The sequence below is a fragment of the Mus pahari genome, chromosome 2, assembly GCF_900095145.1.
Source record: "Mus pahari chromosome 2, PAHARI_EIJ_v1.1, whole genome shotgun sequence".
NCBI lineage: Eukaryota > Metazoa > Chordata > Mammalia > Rodentia > Muridae > Mus > Mus pahari.
In genome coordinates, this window is record NC_034591.1 from 42,368,575 (window position 1) to 42,392,540 (window position 23,966).

At 42.6% G+C, this 23,966-nt stretch overlaps 1 protein-coding gene across 1 annotated transcript in view; it reads right to left on the reverse strand.

The window, feature by feature from the left end:
- Nucleotides 1-23,966, reverse strand: part of Fam3c (family with sequence similarity 3 member C) — a 48,811-nt gene that overhangs the window by 18,555 nt on the left and 6,290 nt on the right. The window contains exons 2-5 of the mRNA XM_021190625.2: nt 16,956-17,009; nt 13,006-13,110; nt 4,108-4,137; nt 2,918-3,041 (exon numbers count right to left, since the gene is read on the reverse strand). Of these exons, the coding sequence (XP_021046284.1) occupies nt 2,918-3,041; nt 4,108-4,137; nt 13,006-13,110; nt 16,956-16,968 (272 nt within the window). The 5' untranslated portion in view covers nt 16,969-17,009. The remainder of the gene's footprint in view (nt 1-2,917; nt 3,042-4,107; nt 4,138-13,005; nt 13,111-16,955; nt 17,010-23,966) is intronic.

Consider the following 23,966-nt stretch of genomic DNA (forward strand, 5'->3'; position numbering starts at 1 on the left):
CCAGCGACTTTCCAAATGGACTGTCTCCATCATCTCGGAACATGCTCCGTATTCCACCAAACCCAAGTCCATCACAGAAAGAAGGCAGTGAGATGCAGTGCCACAGGCTTCCCACGAGGGGGCAGCAGCCTATCAAGTTAAACAGATGAAAGCAAGGAAAACCCCACAGTCAAGGAAAAACCACCCAAGAAACCAACACATTAGGAGTAGCCACAGCAACTAACACATTTACTTTATTCTTTATGACGGTGAAGGGCCCTCTGGACCACTGCACACACCTTGAGTAAAAAAGAACCTGCTCTTACCCTAACCCCGTGCTTCTCTCTTGCCTGCGTGCTCCCCTCGCCGCATTCCCTTCCCCCTCTCCATACCTCTACTTCTCTACTCTCTCCCTCTCTCTACCTTTCTACAATAAACACCTTGATAAAAGAAAGAGAAAGAAAGAAAGAAAGAAAGAAAGAAAGAAAGAAAGAAAGAAAGAAAGAAAGAAAAGGAAGGAGAGGGAAGGAGGGAGGGAGGGAGGGAGGAAGGAAGGAAGGAAGGAAAAAAAGAACCTTAAAGAAAAGGCATAAACACTATACACTTTCAAATCATAGTTTGAGCAGTTTTACCTCATATTCTGCCACCAGCTATGGCTACTTTAAACATCTTGGGGGGCAGCTTGCCTGACCACTAGAAATGCACAGAGCCCAGGGTCTGCAGTTGGCACCTCCACAGCTATGATAAATAACAAACATAGCAATTAGCTCTGTGCAGACAGCAATCTGGAGCAGTGAATTCCTGTACTCAGAACAGCTGCAGGGACATACAGATTGTATTATGTATTTGTAGAGTAATAGGCAAAAAAAATAAAATAAAAATAAAAATATTATGATTAGGGATGCCCTGTCAAACAGCTGGCTCAACTAACCGTGGCTTACCCTTGCTCTTTGCTCCACCAGGTGAGTCATCTTATATAGCTATGAAATTAGTTTTTTTTTTTTTCCAATACAACTAAGATCATAGCACAGTCAAAAGTCCAAAAACTTGCTCAACACTCTTATAAAATTATCTCAACCCTTGACCTGTATCGATCAGAAGTTCATTCTTGTGTGTCTTAGAATCGATGCTCACCGGTTGACCTAAAGTGGGTTTCCCTCAATGACAATCTCAAATTAGACTCTACCTCACTCACTCTCACGAGTAAGCGTCTCACTGCCTACACAGCTGGGGTCCTGGCTGACAGCCACTTAGTTGCATTTACTTTTTAGGTATCTGTCACCCCTGCTAGACTGTACATTCCATGACAAGGGAAAACATACTCAACCAACACCTGGTGAATGAATGACTGCCTAGGCAAGCAGTCTCCTTACGTTAGCATTGTTGAAAAGTTAAAAGTTTTCAATACAGAAATAATTCTATAGGAAAAGGCACTGGGCTAAGAACTGGTCCCTGCAGCCTCCCCACTAGAGATCCTTGGCCAATTACAAAGCCCTTCTACAAGGAGCAGCTTCATGACCTGAGCTCTAGCTGTAAAATTTCATCAATTATTAATCTCTCGTGGGAACGGAAGAATGATTCTTGAAATGCAGCTGATTAGTGTGGGCAGCCTCAATTTTTTGGTTGGGCAAACTACAACAGAGCACAAACCCTACATGACAATGCCCACCAGGCTAGAACCAAAAGATCTGGCTGCCAGCCCGGTGCACTTATACTAAGCCCTGCTGCCAACAAACATTTATCTTCTGACCTATGTAACTGCGGTTGGAAAACCAGCTTTGGAAAAGGGTTTAATGCTCTCCTTGCACTAAAAACTCTGGGCTTCGAAGAGGTGACTGTCTGTGGGCGAGGTATTCCAAGAGAACTTCCCTCCTCTTATTTAGACTCAAAACTTGGACTCTTTAGTGAGACGAAAGGGAGTGTTTCTAAAGACCTAGAAACGTCCAAAACGTGCACGCTCTGCTGTGTCATTAAACAGATCTGGGGTACTGAAAAGTCAGAACATAACTGATTGACAGCAGCTGCCCGTTAGCACTCGGGGAAAATGAGCAGAGCTTACAAGCATCAATTTTCCAAGAAAGTGTTTTACATGAGGATGAGGCCAATCCTTTCGTAGTTCACTGGAATTTTAATTTAAAAGCTCTACCTAAAATTCATAAAGAGCTGGGAGAAAAAGCCCGCATCGTCCTGTTTAACTGTACACCATCTTATTCTTTAGCCTACCTAGCCTGACGTCATATCCATTCTTTTACACGAATGTCAAGTGAGCTCATGTCCCTAAGTTTTCTGGACGATCAGATGAAGAACAGCTAAAAGCAGGCTTTGCAATGTCAAGAGGCAGGAACTTGTGACAGCCGACAAGGCACGATGACAAGCCAATGAGCATCCAGTGTAGAGCACTGCAACCAGGGAGTCGCTCAGCTCATCCCTGAGCAGTGTGAGCGGTGAGCAGTGAGAGCACAAGGGGCGTGACCTTGACCTCCGGATCAAGTCACACCTCAGCAAGCAGCACCACCCAAGCACCTGGCTTAGGATGTGAGGCATGCGTTGCTCTGGGAAGAGCTGTCAATGGGACTTTGCTCCGACACAAATGTTTTCTATATGGGATGTGTGGTTAACAGTCGTGTGGAGCAGACACTGAGCACTTGAACTATACCAACTAGAGAAATGTTTTTATTTTAATGATTTTAAATGAGTAAAAAATTTTTTCTGATACTTAAGAATCAAATGAAACAGTCACCTGCATCCTTACACAAAGCCAGATAAATGCAGGTCTCATGGTCACTCTCTTTAATGTACAGGGGAGAAAAAAAAAATCACACAATGATACCCAGAATTACTAGCTTTTAGCAAAAGCATTTCAGAACGCCATCACCCTCAAGTCCATCAACTGTCACTCAATACAGAACCTTCGAGCTCCGAGCCATCTGATACTCACACATTGTCCTCCAGGCAGATCTTGGGTCCCACTACATTGGCTGCTCCGCTAGCCATTTTAAAAGCAAAATGCTTCTCTGGGCACGCTTTTGAGATCCCACACTTGTACCTCGGAGGTTTCGTAGCTTTGGGGAGAAAAGAAGTATGTCTGAGATTCTTTAGAAAATTAAGATTTCGGATAGTTTTAGAGCTCAAACCACATACACAAAAACACGTATCTAAGACATTAAGGTATATCTGGTTAGGGGCTAGAGGGGGATTTCAGCGATTAAGAGTAATGGCTGCTTTTCCAGAGGACCCGGGTTCAACTCCTGGCACCCATATAATCGACCATCTGTAACTCTAGTTCCAAACAATCAGATGCCCTCTCCAGCATCATTGAGTATCAGGAACACATGTGGTGTGCATACATACATGCAGGCAGTACACCATACATATTTAAAAAATTAATTAAAAAGGAGAGATACACATTCTTTTTGGTTTTTCAAGACAGGGTTTCTCTGTATAGCCCTGGCTGTCCTGGAACTCACTATGTAGACCAGGCTGGCCTCGANCTCAGAAATCCGCCTGCCTCTGCCTCTGCCTCCCGAGTGCTGGGATTAAAGGCGTGCACCACCACGCCCGGCTGAGATGCACATTCTTTAATAAACTATAAATAAATAAAAACTTCCAAAATCTGTCAGAATGTTTTTCTCTAAGAATATCAAAAGAACCAGAAGGCAAAGCTTCTGATATAAAAATCTCAAGGGCACAATTCAGTCCCTCCTGAGGAATGAGCTAAACTGACAGAAACGGATCATGCCATATGATCATGCTAAGCAAGGCAGATTTTACTTAATTATTCTGGAAGTTAAATTTCAGGGAGCCTGAGGCTTTTTAATTGGCTCCTTTGCATTGTCTAGTCCAAAACCAGGACCAGTAAAAGCTTGGTCCTTCCATCCATCCAGGTATCAGCTGTAGCAGACTCCTCAATTTGATAAACATCGTCTGTGCTTACCGCATGGGTCGGAACCCAAGTGAAGAGGTAAGGCCCAGTGAGAATGAAGAGCCTATGACACTAGGCCATCCAACACAACTTGTCTCCTTCAGGGTTTGTTCACAACCTTCCCACACTCCTTGGATAAAATAAAAGCTTTCGCATGAACCCACACAGGATAAAGTACTTATAAAACACCAAGATGAGAGACTTACAACGAATGGCAGAGTCCAGCGCGGATCGAGCTAAGGAGGGAAACAGTTAACACTATTAGAAAGCACAGGCCCATTGGCAACGACCTAATTTCAACATATTAAAGCTTCTAACAAGCCTAGGCGATGTGGGTGTGAAGGACTGCGCATCTAAAGTAAACACCAATATCACTTCAGAGACGCGGAACCTGCCCACTATGTAATTCATTATGGGCAAGTGTGTGCTGAAATCCTGGAGAGAAGTGTTTTATTAGTGAAATGAAATTTTAAACATTTTATTTTACTTAATTGCGTACTGTAAATTTGAATCCTACTCAAAAAGTTAGCCTGAAAATATATCTTTAAAAGACTACAGTGTGCGTTGTTTAACATGATAATATTTAAACATTGCTGCTTCTGCTGCTGCCACTGGCTAGTGCTGGGTACTCACACAGCCCTGGAGAATGTTCATAAACCCATCTTGGGGGGATTTGCAAGGTTTTGGAAGTTCAAGACGGTGAATGTTGGAGAACCTGAATTTCTCAGAACAGAAGTGTACTGGGTGGGCATAATGATTTTAATGCTGTTACTGAGAGTTTATTTCATCGGTTCAAGGAAGGGCAAAGGTCAGCTCTTAGCCCCCACAGTGGGTCTCAACTGTCCTCCTTCACAGTCACGCTTGGCGCTCTGTAACACGCCAGTGTCTGATCCCAGTCCAAGAAATGTGGACAAGGGTCATCAAAGTACTGTGGGCAGCTGGCTCCTGCTTTGGCAAATTAGTACACAGTGATAGAAGCTGGCCAGCTGTCTGACTATAAATAGACACTTGAGTTTTTACTTCTGTACTATTTTTGATAACTGTGAGTTTCCTGCAAGTCTACTATTCAAATTATAGAACAGAAAGTTAAAGCTGAAAGGGAGTGTCGAGGTGTTTAAAGAGAAGAAACCAAGTCAGCGGCTTCAACTCTCAGACACTTAGGAGAATATTATGCACCACTAAAGTCACACGGCTGTAATGTAGGGAAAGGGTAATCCACTAGACACAGCACAACAGCCTCCCCAACACCATAACCTAGGCACAGAAATGAGTCCCAGGGAAAGATGGACACAAGCAAATAACAAAACAGGAAGGGGGAGGGGTAAAAGGAGCGAGCACACAGTCAGGTGCTGCGGTCTCACTCTTTCCATTTCCTGGTATAATTGCAGAGATTAGAGCCGATGCTTTAACTCTTTTGAATGAGAAAACTAACCCCCAGAACAAAGCCAGCAATAGACTAGCAATGAAGACTAGATGAGCTCAACCTCAGTCTGCCTTTAAGAAGAAAAAGGACGCGAAGGCACAGGGGTAGCGAGCGGCAGGCTTGACACCAAGCCTGGCGTTCCCAGGACCCAGATGCTGGAAGGAGAGACCTGACACTCCCAGGTGGTCCTCTGATCTCCACTCATGTGGCATGCACACGTGTACCAACACGCATATACAAATATGTATACACACACACTCACACCACACTAATAAATGCAATTAACAACAACAACAACAAAAAGCAATTAGCTGGGCGAAAGTGGCACACGCCTTTAATCCCAGTGCCCAGGGGGAAGAGACAGGTGGATCTGAGTTTGAGGCCAGCCTGGTCTACAGACTGGATAGCCAGGGCTACACAGAGAAATCTTGTCTCAAAAAAAAAAAAAAAAAAAACAACAAAAAAAACAAAAACAAAAAATACCCAAAAAACCATAAACCAAACATTAATTAACTAATTAGTTAATTAAAGAAAAGAATGTATCACCAGACTCAGGTATTTAAATTTCTAGAAAGGAGCATTGTTAAAATCAGGAATTCCAGTCTCCCTGGCCCATGCTGGGCTAATTAGATGGCAGGTCATCTGATCTATTATGGTAATAGGAATGGGAGAGGAAGATCGGAACAGAGCTAAACAATTCCACTCGTTCCTATGTGTTAGCTCTGTCAAGAACTTCTGGGTGGTTAGTGACATGGTCATCGGGTTTCAGAGATAAGGAAACGGAGAACAGAGTGGTTAACTCTTGTGTTTGTTTTAGGTCATAACTTTGATTGGTGGAGCTAGCTTCTATTTTTTTAGTGTATTCTTAATTTCTCATTACATTTACTTATTGAGGTGTATGCATACATTGTATACGTGTGGATACGGGCATGCCAAGGGACACAGGTGGAAATCTCAGAGGACAACTTACAAGAGCCAGTTCCCTCCTTTTACCATGTGGGTCCAAGCATTATTTCCCTGCTGAGCCATCCTGCTGGTCCAGAACCAGACTTGGAAATCATGTCATGTAGCAGCCAGGCTGGCTATGCCACTTCTAAAGGATGACTATGTACAAAAAGATCACCAGTCATTCCCGGAGCACAGTGACAGGGTTAGGGACCTTTAGAATAACTCTTCTGATGACACAGGTTCAAGCCTGAGTCTATCTGTCTAAGACCCTGCTAATATCATCTAGGCTTTTAAAAAGCCAATTCCAGAAAATGAGATGTGGTGACTTTAAAAAAAAAAAAAAAAAGTAGTATCGAAGAAGGAAGGGCTGAGTGACTCTAGGGCTGGGGAGGTGGCTTAGGACCTGGGCTCCGCCCCCTGAACCCGCATGAAGGCTCACCATATCCTCAGGCACCGCGTCCAAGGGGACTGCAGAGATGTACATGCGGGCAAAACACCCACACACATAAAACAGTAAAAATAAATGTCTAAAAATTTGAAAACAATCGAATCATTTTGCTTGTTAAATTTCAGATGCCAAATCTGTAATTGCTACTCAGTTAAAAACAATGTCCTGGAAATCTGTTTGTTTGTCATCGGGCTTTTGGGTAAACAGCCCTCCGTGGGATGCGTGTTAGCTGATGAGATGCTTGAAGGCGAAGAAAACTCTCAAGAAGCACTTGTACACAAGGCTAGTTTACTTGTATCCAATACCCATCAAAATGGAAAGATTTTTTTTTTCCCCAGGGCTGCAATTATGAGAATGTAAACCTGCAGGCAAGCAGATGGCCTAACTGTCATGAATACGGGGCATTGCTACAGTGTCAGGCTCGGTGAGCACAGCCTGGAAGACAACAGCCCCCCTTCACCTGCATGCTTTACTTCTGACTCTAGGTGAGAACCCCAATCTTTCATTTCTTTTAGATACTACATCAAGAGAAGGACACAACCCTGTCTGACTTCATCAGACTTCAATGAACGTCCTTCACTTAAGTCAGACTGCAGGATTAGAACTACGTCGTATGTAAGCTTTTAATACTGTCTTAACTAACCCATACCTACTGTGCTTACCAATGGCTTAGACATAGAAGGCTAAAAAAAATTACCTCCACAAATTCACTGCAGCAATGTCTGCAGAGGTAACCTGGACTTGTTCAGCTTTGTACTCGTTAAATGTCCGTGCTGAAAACTAACCCTGCATTAAATCAGGGCCAGGAACATGACTTGCAGACTATACAAGTCCCTGTCCAGCCTGTGAATGGGTGAAATTATAAGTCAAGGGTATCCAGGGGCTCTGGGTATTATTTTTACAAATGGAATATGACTCGATAATTCCTTCAAGATTAGGTCTTATTTTTAAAAACTGGTGTTTGTGTATTTGGGGGTGGGACATGCTGGGGACTGAATCTAGGTATGTAAAGCAAGATGTACCATTGAGCTACAGCCCCATGCCAAAGCACTACGTTTAGGAGATTATATTTTTTAGTTGTTGTGGTTCTTTGCCTTTTGCCTTTTAATTTTTAGTTTATTCTTTTAAACCACAATCTATCTTGGTAATTTCAATTATTAACTGAGGGCAAATTTTTCATTCTTCCTGTCTGGAAATGTCTGTTTTATTTTTCTCAAACACTATGATATAAAGAGCCTGAGCCAATAAGCTGGGATTAATGGGTGCACATCTTTAATCCCAGCACTTGGGAGGCAGAGGCAGGCAGATCTCTGAGTTCAAGGCCAGGCTGGTCTACACAGTGAGTTTCAGGACTGCCAAGGCTATATAGAGGAAATCCTGTCTCAAGAAAATGAACAAACAAAGTTTGGGTTCTTTGCCTTTTCTTTGTTTGTCTTGTTCAACTTCAATGTGATGACTTTTGGTTTTATCTTACTATATTTTATTTTGTCATGTTTGGTTGCTATCTTTTAGAAGCCTGTTCTTTTCAAATGAAAGACAGAAATGGGGTGGGTAGATCCAGATGGGAAGAGTGGAGAGGAGGAACTGGGAGGAGTAGAAAGAGGATATATATTGTATGAAAATACTCTACTTCCAATAAAAAGGAAAAAGGTGATCTGTTCAAGCTGTTATCACAAAGGACGGCTGAAAGGGAACTCACCGCTGACTGTAGTGACCACGATGGGGTAACTAGAAACCAGGCTCCAGAAACCAACGTATACAGATTCAACCCAATGACGTTTGCTAAATTAAGTTGGATGCTAAATAAATGGTTATGAGAGCTAACATATTCTAAACAAGAAATATAAAACAAACCCCCACAATTAATATTTGCACCAGTTCAATGTAGACTGAAATCCAATAAATGACATTTTATAGATAAGAGGCACTACAGTTACAAGATTAAAGCAAATACCTGCTCTAAACAGTGCCAAAATCAAACAGGCAAAACACACACGATAAGAAGGTCCCTAAGCAGTATGAAACACCACAATGGAAATTAGGAGAGACAAGCGTTCTAGTTAAAGTACTAGACATGGGCTCATTCTAACTGGAAAGGCAGAATCGCAGGCCACATCCCAGATACTGAGTTACCATGATGCTCTGAAGAGTATCTTGACACAAGAGGTTAAGTGCTGGTGTGCAGCAGAATCTTTGGATGCAAGATTAAGTGTTAAGAACTAAGTGTTAAGAGTGGATGTGGGTCAGAAGCACAGCACTTGTTTGGTATATACAAAGCCCTGGGTTGGACTTCCAATGACTCAGAAGCGAGAGAAGTGTACAGTGGGCACTGTGGTGGTGCACACCTGTAATCCTTGCACTTGGGGAGTGGGGGAGGCTGAAGGACCACCAAGGCTACCCAGTAAACTCCGAAACGGCCTGCAGTACTGTAGGAAAACCAGAGTATACTTCTAGACCAGGAAAATCTGAAAACCAAGAAGATATGGAATTGTATAAAATAGCATTAAATACACCTGTTTCCATGTTGTTGAGGGTTTTGTAAACTACTGAGTTAAGAATGTACAACACTAGCAGAAAACTTGCCTAGCCTGTGCAAGGCCCTGGGAAGGACCCTTAGCACAGAAAATGTAATCTGAGTTAAAGGACCTTGTATGGGTACATTTGCAACATAAAAAAACTAAGTATATGGGCAAGAAATGAAAGTCACTGGAGAAAAGAAAGAATAAATTAAGGACCAACCCTTATGATCCATTTCTCGGACCCTTATACCAACTAGATTTGGGTCCATTTTCCAGCAGTTAACTCAAATGATGAAACAATTTCAACACAGCAGTATCATCTTTTCTACAGTGAACACTCCAGAGCCATGATTAATGCTTCTCATCGTGTAGAAAATAGTCCTTAAATACGTTTAAAATATCAAACAAAAACAAAAACCGATTGCTTAGATATTTATGTTTTTATTCTTAGATAGTTTATGGTTTTTAGACTACTGGGTTGAATGACATTCACCCAGATAATAACGCTTTTCTAGACAGACAAAGCATTAGTGAACCCATGCTGGGAACTTACACTTTGGGCAGTCAGGTTAAGAGTGAAACAGGGACACAAGGCACATACCTAGCCAACATCAAATTAAATGGAGAGAAACTGGAAGCAATTCCACTACAAACAGGGACAAGACAAGGCTGTCCATTCTCTCCGTGTCTCTTCAATATAGCAGTGGAAGTGTTAGTTAGAGCAGTAAGACAACTAAAGGAGATCAGGGAATACAAATCGGAAAAGGAAGAAAGAAATCAAAGTATTGCTATTTGCAAATGATATGACAGTATACATAAGTGACCCCAAAAGTTCTATGAGTAAACTCCTACAGCTGATAAAAAACCCTCAGTGAAGTGGCTGGATACAAAATTAACTCAAAAAGATCAGTAGCCCCCCTCAATCTATACAAGTGGTAAACAACTGTGAAAGAAATTAGAGAAACAGCACCCTTCACAATAGCCACAAGTAACAAAAAATACTCTGGTGTGACTCTAACCAAGCAAGTGAAAGACCTATATGACCAGAACGTCAAGTCTTTGAAGAAAGAAACTGAAGAAGATATCACAAGATAGAAAGACCTCCCATGTTGATGGATAAGTAGGATTAACATAGTGAAAATGGCCATATTCCAAAATCTTCAGATTCAATGCAATCTCCACCAAAATTTCAAAACAATTCTTTAAACATTAAAAGAAAAATATTCAACTTCATATGGAAAAAAAAAAATCCAGGATAGCTAAAACAATGCTGTACAATAAAAGAACTTCTGGAGGTATCTCCATCCCCGATTAAAAGTAGTAATTCCAAGAAATAATAATAAAATCTACATAGTACTGACATAAAAAACAGACAAGTTGATCAATGGAATCTAACTGAAGACCTAAAAGTAAATCCGCACACCTATGCACACCTGTTTTTGAGGAAGAAGCCAAAAATCATACAGTCACAAAAGAGAAAGCATCTTCAACAAATGTTGCAGGTCTCACTGGACGTCTACATGAGGATGAATGCAAATAGATCCATATTTATCACCCTGCACAAAACTCAAGTCCAAGTAGATCCAAGTTCTTAACATAAAACCTAATAGAAGAGAAAGTGGGGAATAGCCTTGGGGGTGGGTGAGGTGTGGGGATGGGACCAGGAGGGATCAAGTTGGGGAAAGGAGGATGGAGGGAGAGACAGTTTGGGGGGGGGGGCATCTCTAGGATGAGCTAAAAACCTAGCAATGAAAACTCTCAGGAATCTATGAGGGTGACCCTAGCTAAGACTCCTAGCAACGGGGGATTTGGAGCCTCAACCAGCCATCTACCGTACCCAAGTAAGATTTCTAATGGAGGTATCTGGACATCAACCCAAGCATAAAACCTTCTACCCCTAAAGTTTGGCCTGCATACAAGATATGCCGGGGTAAAGATGGAGCTGAAATTGACCGAATGGCCAACCAATGACTAGTCCACCTTGAGCCATGAGAGAAAGCCCACACCGACACTGCTAATGATATTCTGCTAGACTTTCAGACAGGAGCCTATCAGAACCATCATCAGAGAGGCCTCTCCTAGCAGCTGATAAAAACAGATGCAAAGCCACTACTAAACATTGGCTAGAGCTTAGGGAATCCTGCCAAAGAGGGGGAGGAAGTCTTGGAGGAGCCAGAGGGGTCAGATGCCACATGAAAACTTACAGAATCAATTAACCTCAGCCTGTAGAGGCTCACAGAGACTGAACCGCCAACCGGAGAGCATGCGTGGGACTGACCTAGGCCCTCTACACCTATGTTAACAGTTGTGTAACTTAGTCTTCATCTGGGACCCCTGACAGCAGAAGCAAGGGCTGTCTCTAACTCTGTAACCTGCCTTTGAGATCCTTTCCCCCTATTGAGCTGCCTCATCTAGCCTCAACAGAAAAAGCTGCTCCTGGTCTTACTGAAACTTTGATGTGCAAAGGCTGGTTGATATCTATGAGAGGTGTCCCCTTCTTTTTCTTTATTTCTTTTTTTTTTTTTTTTTTTTTTTTTTTTTTTTGAGAAGAGAAAGAGGAGTGAGTGGGGGAGGGAGGTAAAGGACTGGGAGGAGAAGAATGAAGAGAAAGTTGATCAGGATAGGAAGTAGTTAGTTAGTTAGTTAGTTAAGTAATTAAAAAATTAAGATTCTGGAGCTGGGAGATAGTTCAGCAATTGAAAGTACTAACTGTATGACCCAGCACAAGGGAAGGCTGGGCCAAGTAGTGGGAGTGGGTGGGTAGGGGAACAGGGGTGGGGGTGGGATATAGGGAACTTTCGGGATAGCATTTGAAATGTAAATAAAGAAAATAATAATAATAAAAAAGTACTAACTGACATTTCACATCACCCAAGATCTATTCCTAGCACCCACACATCAGCTCACAACTGCCTGTAATTCAAATTCTAGGGGATTTGATGCCCTCTTCTGGCCTCTTATAGCACCAGGCATGTATATGGTGTACAGACATACATGCAGGCAAAACAAAACAAAAAAACAAAACAAAACAAAACAAAACAAAAAAACCTGTCCACACACACAAAATGATAAAATAAATTGTTTTCAAAGAATGAAGTTGTTCTACAGTAGGTGACAGCTATCTCAAGACACTCATAACTAGTCAACGTGCTACAAGGTTATGACTGTTGAGCGTCCAGCCCTATACAGGACACCTGTACCCTCCCTGAAAGCTCAGGCAGCCTTGGAGAAGAGAAGGCAGAGAGAATTTAAAGGGGTGGGGAGCTGAAAAGCGCTGTGTCTGAGACATAGCATGGCTACAGCACTCAGGAAATCACATCAGCTGTGCCTGTCTGCAGAAGAGTGGACGTGCACCCTTCAGCCACGGATGGGGCGGAGACTGTGAGCTACTACCTGTCCCTGAGAACTCACTGGAACATCACTGCTGCTACCATAAGAGGGAGAGCCATTGTCTTCAGTGGTGTAGCCATGGGCTAGGTGCCCGTGCTCCAGCAAACAAGCCAAAGCCATGCTCACTCGAGCAAGGCTAAACTGAAGAGGTTGCAAAAAAAACTAGGACATGAAACTAGGAGGGTGTGGACTGGACGGGGAACAGGAGTGGGAAGGGGGTAACAATGTAATGGGGTATTCACAATCAAAACATTTTACACATGTATGAAACTGTCAAAGAATTCTTATTTTTACAAAAAGCATAAAGTCTCTACTAAAATAAAATAAAATAGAAAACAACAAAAGGAATAAAGTTATGAAAGGGTGTGAAACTTACCAAATAGATTTCCTAAACTTGCATCCATTTTAATTTCAAATACTTGGGAGATAACATAGAAGGTCAGTAAGAACACCGCCACGGCCACCACCAACTTTGCGGCTCCTGGAGAAAAGGCAGAAGCAACTCAGCACGGTTTTGTAAGCCAACGAACAGGCACTTCGGCTACGCAGATGCTACATTCCGGCAAAAGCATGAAGGCGAATACACATCTATTTTGTCATCCCGTAGACCTTAATGTTACTGGGGTTACAACGACTCTACTGATACCCACCAAATCAAGGGATTTTTCCCAATCGACTCTCAGATGGAAGACCTGAGACGCCTGTCTAGGGGGATGTGGGGTGGGGCGGTGCGGGAGGGGCGTGGGGGGGGGGCTAGGGAGTTATCTACCATCAGCAGCTGGCTGACTACAGGAGTCCTGGAGAATAGAACACTGCCAAGCCTGCAGGACTACTAATCCTTTCCAATCCCTAGAGAGCAATGCTCTCCAGGGATGATACAAAACCTTTCTGGAGATGCCACGGCCGGGACACACAGGAAGTAAAGAGTTGACGTGACATGTAACAAGCTTACTGTCCTATCACCAACCCTGGAGCTACCTAACCCCACGGCAAACGCCACCTTCCTCCTCTTGCTTAATATTTAGGTCAACACAGGACTTGTCACCTGGAGGACAGACTTGTATATCACAGTCATTGGCTGTGTGATAAGCTTCAGGAGCGTCTGCTCCCCAGCTTTTGACTTTGTATCTTTAGGGTGTCAGACTACCTTATAATAACCATCACTGCCACGCCTGCTATGAATCATCTCTTACTCCTAGGTACCACTCTGGAGCAAATCACAAAGTGCAAGGTTAAAAAAAAAAGGGGGGGGGAGTGGCTTCCCTCTCAACCTCTGGACTTCAGAGACAGGGCGTGTTTATTCGGAAACAGTATTAATTTATTCGTGTCTTAGCCAATCTCAATTGGTTGCTCATATTAATCGTTCAGGTTTAAACCTCTATGGATGGGAAAGAGGTAGATGAAATCTGCAGTTATCTAACCTTAAAGAGAAAAAAAAAAAAAATCCCAGAGATGAAGCAATCCCTTAAGACTACAGATAAACCAGAGGCTGCATATGATCCAGAGGCAAGCCTCCCTACAAAACCCTAGTGTCCTATACAGTACCCCATTCTAACACTAGTGACACAGTCTTCTGCCAAAAATCAATACAGCGGGTAAGGAAAAATCAAAAAAAGAAAAAGAAACAAAACATAGATCTACGCTCGTAGACCCAAAAGAATGGCCTGTATTCTAGGAGGGGGGCGGGCAGGAAGGAACTGAACACGTTTGGAAAGGCCGCCCATGCTGAAAGCCAGCCACACCCAGAGCCTCCTCGGGACTATTTAGAGATGCTCTCTTCATAGCCATATGTGAGGCGATACCAGGAAAACCTCAGTACCTGCCTCCTAATTTTGGTTGTGAATCTAAAACTGCTCTAAAAAAATAGTAATAATAATAAAATAAAAAGCCTTAAAATAAAAAAACATCTATTAATTCAGAAATAAAGAGGCAATGAGTAAGGTCCAACTGCTTAATCCTTCTCTCCTCCGCCTCAATTCTCCCTCCAAAGTCTGCTTCCTGCCTTTTAGAGCAACTAGTATCTGCCTATAGTTTCATATATGAGCAAGCAAAATCCCATTTGGTTTGGCCTGCTAGGTCACATGTTCTTTTAGAGCAGTTTTAGATTCACAACCAAATTGGGAGGAAGGTACAGAGATTCTTCTAGCATCCCCTCCCATATAGCTATGAATAGGGCATGCTAGGCTGCTACCTTATTCTCTAGCAGTCATGGGCATTTATACCAGAGGATAAGCCTTCACTGTCTCTCCTCAAGCAGACGGGTGAGACTTGCACTGTTCAAGGACGAACCTGCTCAGTCACATTAATGGGGTAGTTTCCTTTTTAAGATTTCCTTATCTTACTTTACACATCAGTGTTTCTGCCTGCCTGTACACATGTGAATGTGTATTCTTGGTGCCCGTGGAAGTCAGAGGAGGGCGTCAGATCCCCTGAACTAGTTACAGACGGTTCAGAGTCACTGTGTGGGTGATGGGAATGGAACCTTGTTCCTCTGCAGCAAGAGCATCAAATGCTCCTAGCTATCTCTCCAGCCCCAGCACTGAGTCTTAGAGAGGACCTGTTCACTCACACTGGTCTGGAACAAGAAAGAGATGCTCCAAGACACAGAAAAGTTGGCAGCAGAGACACTCACAGTTTCTACAGTGTTAGACAAAATACAGTCTCTAGGATTGGCCCCAACGTTCGATGCTGGCCTTGGAAGGAGCTTAAGACATCACAACCACAACTCCCATTCCTGACTCGGTGTGTCTTCCTTTCAGCCACTGATAGCACTGCTTTGAGTCTGTCCCCACATTTATAAACCAAAGATCATTACATCTCAGGCTATGTGAGCATCTCAAAGCAACCAGAAAGAATTTTCACTTAGAAGATATTAATTAGTTCGAAGCAGTGAACTCCTAACTATCCTATCAAAGGCCCCCAGACCTAGGCCAAGAAAAGTACAAACACAAGAACCAGCTGATGAAGTTAATTTGACCGAGTGCATTTAGAACTATGTGCAAAACAAGAACTGGCTCTGGTCATCACACTTGAACAGGGTATTTAAAAATCCTCGCTGGGCGTGGTGGCGCACACCTTTAATCCCAGCACTCGGGAGGCAGAGGCAGGCGGATTTCTGAGAGTTTGAGGCCAGCCTGGTCTACAAAGTGAGTTCCAGGACAGCCAAGGCTATACAGAGAAACCCTGTCTCGAAAAACCAAAAAAAAAAAAAAAAAAAAAAAACCCCTCAGGAGACCGAGGTTACAAATCATCCTGCGGAACCTAAAATCAAACAAACAAAATGCAGAACAAACACAGCAAGAGTGTGACATGTTTTTTAGAACACACAAGCTCCTGTTTCTGGAGTATTCCTACCCCAAAAGGGAATAACTACGTAGAAACGATACTCTGTAACTTCACAGCAGAGTCCCATTTTTCAAATTTTTACAAAAGCACGTGTAGCCACCTTCGGTTAACTTGGTTTAGTAATCATGGTATTTGATCAACTCTGCTTGCTTGATTCTATACAACTCTAAGAAATTTAAAATTGCTCTTTGTCCACCTGCCTCAACTTTGGGCACCTATAATAAACAACTCTAGGTGAATGCTGGGTTTGCTTGTAAGAAAATGACAATTAAGAATAAGGCTATCTTGAGATTGGAAAAACAACCCGTTTTCTCCTGTAGCTGTGCAGAATTCCTGAGTTAGCAGAATTCCTTGGAGCAAGGTGCTTTGTTAGGGGGTAGGGGGCTGTGGCTGGAGGTAGCATAGGAGAAACATGTTTTCCCTTGTAGGTAAGGAAAGGCCAACTGAGAATTTATGGGTCTACCCTTTAGAGATGCTTACCAATACCTACATCAATACTATGGACATCTACCAATGATATTCTTTGAGTATTTTATATGGACTAGTAGGGAAATCTGCTTACCTCATTCAAAATAAGTATTAATATTTGGCATGATTTCAATATGCCAAATCTATAAAAATGTATATAATACCTACTAAGTATACACGTAGTGATTTGTTGACTACATAAAATGAAAAGGCTAAATATGATTTACTTTATTTTAGTCTGGTACTTAACTTTCCAAAATGACAGCAATGATGGGACCTGAGGCCAGAAGATTGCTTAAAACCAGATTGGACTAGAAAGCAAGAACCTTCCTCCCACCCCCACTCCCCTCATACACACACACCAGAGAAAGAAGTTAAAGGGAGAAAGATGAAAGATATAAAAGAATTCATGAATCATGCATCCTCTCTCCTTTAGCCATTATTGAGCAAACAGGTTATAAAATAGATCATAAAGTAAAAAATTATTTTCACCGGATTAAATAAATATCTTACCTGCTACCCTCATTTTTGCCTTCTCACTCTCTCGCACGTCTCTGAAAGAAGGTCCTAAAAGCAAAAGGAAAGGCAAACACCATGAATTATGCAATGGATATTCCTCCTTAGATTGAGGTTAATTTAGGATATGTATGTGAAACCAGTTAAGTAAATACCATGTCATTTCTAAGTATTCTATGAATAGCAATGTTTAATTTAAAAAAAAAAAAAATCTCTTACCACTGGACACTCCCCCTGGGCCATTAAAAAAAAAGGCAAAGAAACTTGCCTTGCCTGTGTCTCCTGCTGGCTGTCCTTCGCTCCCTTGGATAAATAAGCAACGAGCCATCATACCTGTGTCTACAGAGGGCGACTACGACCCTCGGTGATCACACATCCATCGACCCTCGGTGATCACACATCCATTAGGAACTCGAAACACTTAGCATTCAAACACTGGGTAGTACATCAGATCAGTAAGTTCTTTACCAAGTAACAGAGACCATCTGTAGAAATGGAGTTTAGATAGACCAATCGATGCCGGTACAGGATATATAAGAGCCAAAGTTAACCTGTGAGCCCCACTTGCCCAAGGACAGACAATATTTAGAATGATGGGGGCTATGGTTCTTGGAAAATAACAAGCCACAAGTTTTTGTGCCCCTAAACAAATTTGTTTGCACTGATATGCTTGACTGGTGGTGGGCGGGAGGTACACAGGAAGGAATTATGTCAGGATGTATGCTTGTCCCTGATTGGACCAAATAGGAAATATGATGGACTTCAAGTTTTGCCTTTTTAAGCTTCTGCAAAATGTGGCCATTTTCTGGGAACCCAGGCATGGACCTAGCCAGAGTCCATCCTCCTGGCCTGTACTTAATTAAAGCTTGCTTTAAATTTGGCTCACAACTGTGGTAGTCGTCTTACCCTTGCTGGTGAGATTAACAAATTACATATGTCACTTTTTATAATGTAATTTGAATATCACTGTTGTAAGCATTCACAGAAAACTCTAGATAGATACTATTCTTCGATATTATTTCACCAACTGGCAACATAGGCTTGGAAAAACAATAAAGAAAAGCCATGTGTGTGTGTGTGCTTTTGCTTCCTACCAAATTCAGAATACATGAACCGTTTACTTAAAATGGAACCGTAAACAAAGCCACACCCACATTCAGCCAGACAACTATTTCAGTAAACATTTTGTAAGGGAACAGAATTCCTATTTCTCTGATCTCTTGCACACACACTGTGGCATACAAGTTCACAAATATGCATGTACACACACTAGCACCCACACATACTGATTTAATAATTCACAGATAGTCCCTCTTCCCCCAAATGACCTTTCCCTGAAGGGTATTGAAAAGAATATCAGTTTTCCTATTCACTGGAAAAAGCAAGAGAGAGGAAAGCCTGCATGGCTCCCAACCCTGGCCTCCCCATGTCTTCAGCCGGCTCCCATTCATCTGCAAAAGCTAACCTGAAGCAAAACACACCAACACTTTAACTGAGCTGTTCACTATTGGCATTCCCCCCCCCCCTTTGTTATCTTTGTGAACAACATCTATACAATAGCCAAAGTCAATACTATCTAGTTAAAGTCCTTAGGCATCAGCCAGAATTCCAAAAGAAGAGATACTGAAGTAATTCACAAGACTTCACAGAAAGGGGTGGGGGACAAAGGGGGGCTGGACATGACTCATCCCCTCAAAAGAAAACTCCATAAATCCTCTTTTGGTTTCCAGTAAAACTGAACTCGGCATTCACAACACACATGCAGCCTGGAGTCTTCTTGAGTGGTTTCATCCACCACCTCAGATTGTTGTGTCTTCAAATACTCTTTAAAGAGCCTCCCCTCTTATATGCCAAATAATTTCACTCCTATCTCAGGGTGGCCTAGGAAAAGGTCTTTGAACATGTGATAAGCAGCTGGGTACCAGACACCTGATGCTCTATTTCAGCTTCCATTGCCAGGGGAGACCACACCTGCAATTAGTCACCAGCCTCCGGCTTGCTCTTCCCATCAATTCCGCTTCTAAACTCCTAACACCTAACTCTGTAAGCAACTACATTTGTAAATACAATTGTTTTCCTTTAAAATATCTTAAGGAGGGCTGGAGAGATGGCTCAGCAGTTAAGAGCACTCTGACTGTTCTTCCAAAGGTCCTGAGTTCAATTCCCAGCAACCACATGGTGGTTCACAACTATCTGTAATGGGATCTGATGCCCTCTTCTGGTGTGTCTGAAGACAGCTACAGTGTACTCATACATAAAATAAATCTTTAAAAAAAAAAAATCTTTAGGGAATTAACATTTAGAAAAATTAATCTATTAAAATCTCATCAAAATGCCTCATCATTCACACGTTTTAATTAATTTCCTTAATTAACTTTCTTTGCATCTTTAATGATGCAAAAGTGTAAATCCGAAGAACCGGAGTACTGAAATAGGTTTAAGGGCAAAACACGGCAAGCATTTATGATGCGCTAATTCCAAACTATGCCTGGCTCTTTAAAGAGCATTTGAAGACACAACAATCTGAGGTGGTGGATGAAACAACTCACAAAGACTTCAGGCAATCAAGAAGAGATAGGCCCAGAGACAATAAACACAACGGTGAAGGAATAAGAAGGCCTCGGCTAATAACTCAGAAGGCTAGTCTCCAGGCTACAAGTCAAAAAACATAAAATGCTCTGTGTATTCAGTGAAAGAGAGATACAAGAATTTGAACTAGTTTCCAAAACCAGAATGTTAGTAATGAAGAGAGTAGTCTTAGAATATAGATAAAAATGCAAATATTCTGCAGCACGTGTGTGAGAAGTGGAGGCAGGCAGATCTGGAGTTTGAGGCCAGCCTGGTCTACAAAGCAAGTTCCAGGATAGCCAAGGCTATTCAGAGAAACCCTGTCTCTCAAAACAAACAAAAATGTAAATATTAAAATATTCAAGACAGGATACTTAAGGAATTCATGGCTCCAAAAGTGAAGGGATAGTCCAAAACCGCTTTTGGCGTTTTAGAGGCATAAGAATGCTAACTGAGAGGTGCAAAGGTCACCTGAAAATAAAAGCAGGGAAGGCCACACTGCCCCACAGTGTGTGCACACTCAGGGTCTGAGAGTCAAGAAGAGAGTCGCAAGGTAAGACTCCTGGGAACCAGGCCCAGTTGTCCGGATGTTTTAATTTAAACAGTTCTTTTAGCCCAGCTCCCTAGATTGGTCCCATTTAAAACAATTTTCTAACTCAAAATTGGGCTGTTATATAAGGAGGACCTGTCTAGAATTCATTAAGATAAGGGCGGGCCTACAGTAACAAAAGCACAGGTCACACCAAGGTCCTGTATCAAAGAAACAAGCCATAAAAACAATTACCATAAAAACAATTACTGTCTGGCCAGGCACCCCCCCCCACACACACACACACACACACACCAGTCAGCTAGTCTAGCTGCCCTAGGTATAGTGACGGGCCTTACCCGCCAGGACAAGGGAGTTCCTGAGAGGAAGACACTCACAAACCCTGTTCCATTTCTCTAGCTACACTGATGTCCTCAAGACCTTGTTGACAAAATACCACGCCAATCAATTTGGCTCTTGCAAATTGCTCTGGGAATTGCTGATCCCACTAGCCACTCCAGAGACTTGACAGTTTTTGTCAGACTGACTGAAGTTTGAGTGTGAGAAATCCTACTACCACCTCAAGACAACTATGATGAAAGAAAACTATGCATACAAATGTACACCGTAGCATAATGCTGAAGACAAAATGAATCCAGGCAAAAGGAAATATTATGGATTATATTTCACAAAATAGAGAGCCACCATTCACTTTAATCCAACTTTAGTTCAGTGCTGGCCAAAGAACAATCTTAACCAAGCCAATTAAATTCAGATGATTCTAACAGTCAGGTGGGCTGGAGTTTTTCTTTTGTTAATTTAATTTTTATTTTATGTGCATGAATGGTCCAGGGGTATGTCTGACCATTTTGTGGCCCACCGAATTCAGAAGAGGGTAGGTATCAGATCCCCTGGAACTGGAGTGACAGAAGACTGAGTTTGAACCCAGTTCCTCTGTAAGAACAAGTGCTCTTAACACCCCAACCCCAACCCCAACCCCCCCCCTAACCCTAACCCTAACCCTAACCCTAACCCTAACCCTAACCCTAACCCTAACCCTAACCCTAACCCTCCCCCCCCCAGCTATCTTCCCAGCCCAAAGGGAGCAGAAGCTTTTCAAGAGACTACAGAAAAACAGGTCAAACTACAGAACAATAGCCCATAGACTATACTTAAACCCAGTCTGTGAAGGTGAATTTCACAGGCCACCCAGATAGGGACATGTGCTGCCTATAAGTCACCACCATTCAGGGTGTGCAGGAAAGGACATTCCTGGATGATTAGCATCTGAATCTAGACTAAGGGAGGTAAAGTGCTTTCCTCAGGCGGGGCACCAAGTACATTCGCTCAAGTGTGGCTCCTCAGACACAGTAGGAGTTTCCATCCATAGATCCTGGCTCGAAACTCCTTCCCATAAGGCAGGATGTAAGAATTATCTAATTGTCTGTTGTTCTAGACTCCAATCTTTCCCCTTACAAGAGATAGAAACCGAACCTAACCTAACCTGTGTCGATGCTAGCCGCCAATAACCTTCAGTGCAGCTCTGACCGGTCAGAACTCTCTCCTCAGCGCTGAGGCCTGCTGAAGAGGCAAGATGGATTGCTGGGGTTCCCCATTCAGTTGGCTAGCATTAGTTCATTTCCTTTCTGTCCAACCACATTTCAACACAGCTGCCTGTGCTTCAGTCATGCTTATGGAATGAAGTCTCACAAACGCCACAGGCCAGAGCCCAGAGCCTGGATGGCTTCCACAGAGTAGAACGCTACAGTTCCTGGGGAATGGTACACCTAGAGAGAGAGGGCAGGGAAACTGTTCCCCTCCCCATACCACAACCTCTGCATCTGCTCGCCAGTGTCATTTCTAATAGCCTGAGTGCAGTGAACGGTAAGTATAAACCACTCAAATTATTTGAGCCTCAGGAAGTGGTTGTGGGGCCCCCAGCTCATAGCTGGTCCGGGTCCAGCAGACCCGTATGTAAAAAAAACGCAGCCTGGACGTGTAATTGGCATCTAAATAGGGAGAGGCAGAGGCGAGACCCACTCACACTGGCAGAGCATCAACCCACTGACACTGTCTCCAAATAGATCAGAGGACACCCACCTGGGATCTGGCAAAGGTCCTTTGTGTCCTGGTTGGGAGAATCCCCATCCCCCTTGGAGGACGCATCTTTTGCATTTACAGTGTTGGAGTAGAGGAAGAAACACTGGCTTTTCTAATAGGGAGGAGGCTCTGCTCTCTGCCTGCATTTAGGCTGGGAAAGGGCTAAACTGCACATATCATCAGGTCTGCTAAGTGGCAGCATGCCAACTGCAAAGCCTGAAGCTCTCGGCCTCTGGAACTGTATGAGCCCATTTTTCCCCCAATAAATTGCAATATATATAATAAATGGTTACAGAAATGTATACAGCTTATTACATAATACCTTTATCTATATATGTATACATATGCACACGAACACACACACATATATACATATCTATTACCTATACATCTTTTTTTTTTTTTTTTTCAGGCAAACTTGGACTGATTAAGGCACTGTCAAGACTAGAAGGTAAAGTAAATTTTCATCCTCTGAGCATATAATGTCCAAGAGGAAAATGGTTGGTACTGAGAGCAAAAAAAGTTACATTTAAAAGAGACACTGGGGTAAGCTACTCTGCTAAATCTACAAACAAAAGTACACTGTTGGAAACAAGATTCAAACAGCAGGTACAGTGTGCACATCTTTAGGTCCAGCACTGGGAAAGCAGATCTCTGTGAGTTCAAGGCTAGCCTGGTCTACACAGTGAGTTCCAGGACAACAAGAACTGCTAAAGCTAAATAAAGAGATCGTGTCTCAGCTGGATGGAACAAAGATGAAGGGTGTAACTACATGGCAGCTTTTGGATTTTGTTGTTCTTGTTGAGATAGTGTCTTATGACATAGCTCTGGCTGGCCCAAAACTCACTAAGTAGACCAGGCTAGCCTGGAATTCAAGAGACCTGACTAGCTCCGCCTTCCAAGTGTCTCTCAAGTGCACCAACAGGTGTGGCTCAACTGTGTTTTAATAAGGTTTTATTTATATGGACAACAAACTCTGGGTTTCCTACCAACTTCATGTTTCACGAATTCAAATTTTATTTCTCAACCTACTCTGAAAAATGATTCTGCCTTAAAGACTACACAGGCTTACGTGTATGGTTAGCTGAGCCTCAAGGAGGAGTAGTTTGTTTAATTAGAAAAAAAAAAAAAAAACGAAATAGAAGACTGAAAAACCTCCTTAATAGCAGGTACCTTAGCAGTTGAATATTTTTGCTGGGTTACTTGGAGACTACAGATGGCTTCCTTGGAAAGAGTGTTGACCAAACATACAAGTTCTGTGCTTAATCAGCCATTTCGCCAGCATGTGCCCTCCATGGAGGAAGCCTGTATTCCATGAGAAGCCGAAAGCATCTAACTCACATGGAAACACCTTTACCTTCCTAGAGCTGGAGCGGCTTGCTCACAGCCAAGGCTGGAGTAAGTCTGGACTGTTTCCAAACCCACAGCTGAAGACAAAAAGACACAGACAGAAATGGCTACTAAGTTCTGCTTCACTGCTGATAAGATCATGGCCGTGGAAACAAGGTAACAGCGCTCTTCTTTATGTGCCGTGCTGGCATCACTGTTGCAACTGCTTTAAAAAAAGAGCTGGTAACTGTGTATCTGATGCTTGGCCAACTTGTATCATCTAGCTCTTACACACATTTCCTAGACAGACCAATTGATAAAGCACTTGATGTACATGCATGAGGATGGAAACCATGGAAAGTCAGATGGAGTTCTACAAGCCAGACAAACTTTTAAAACAAAAAGACAGGTAAAAAGACTGTATCCATTGGAAAGAGATATTAGCATTTAAAAATCCAGTACAAGGACGGGGGGGGGGGGGG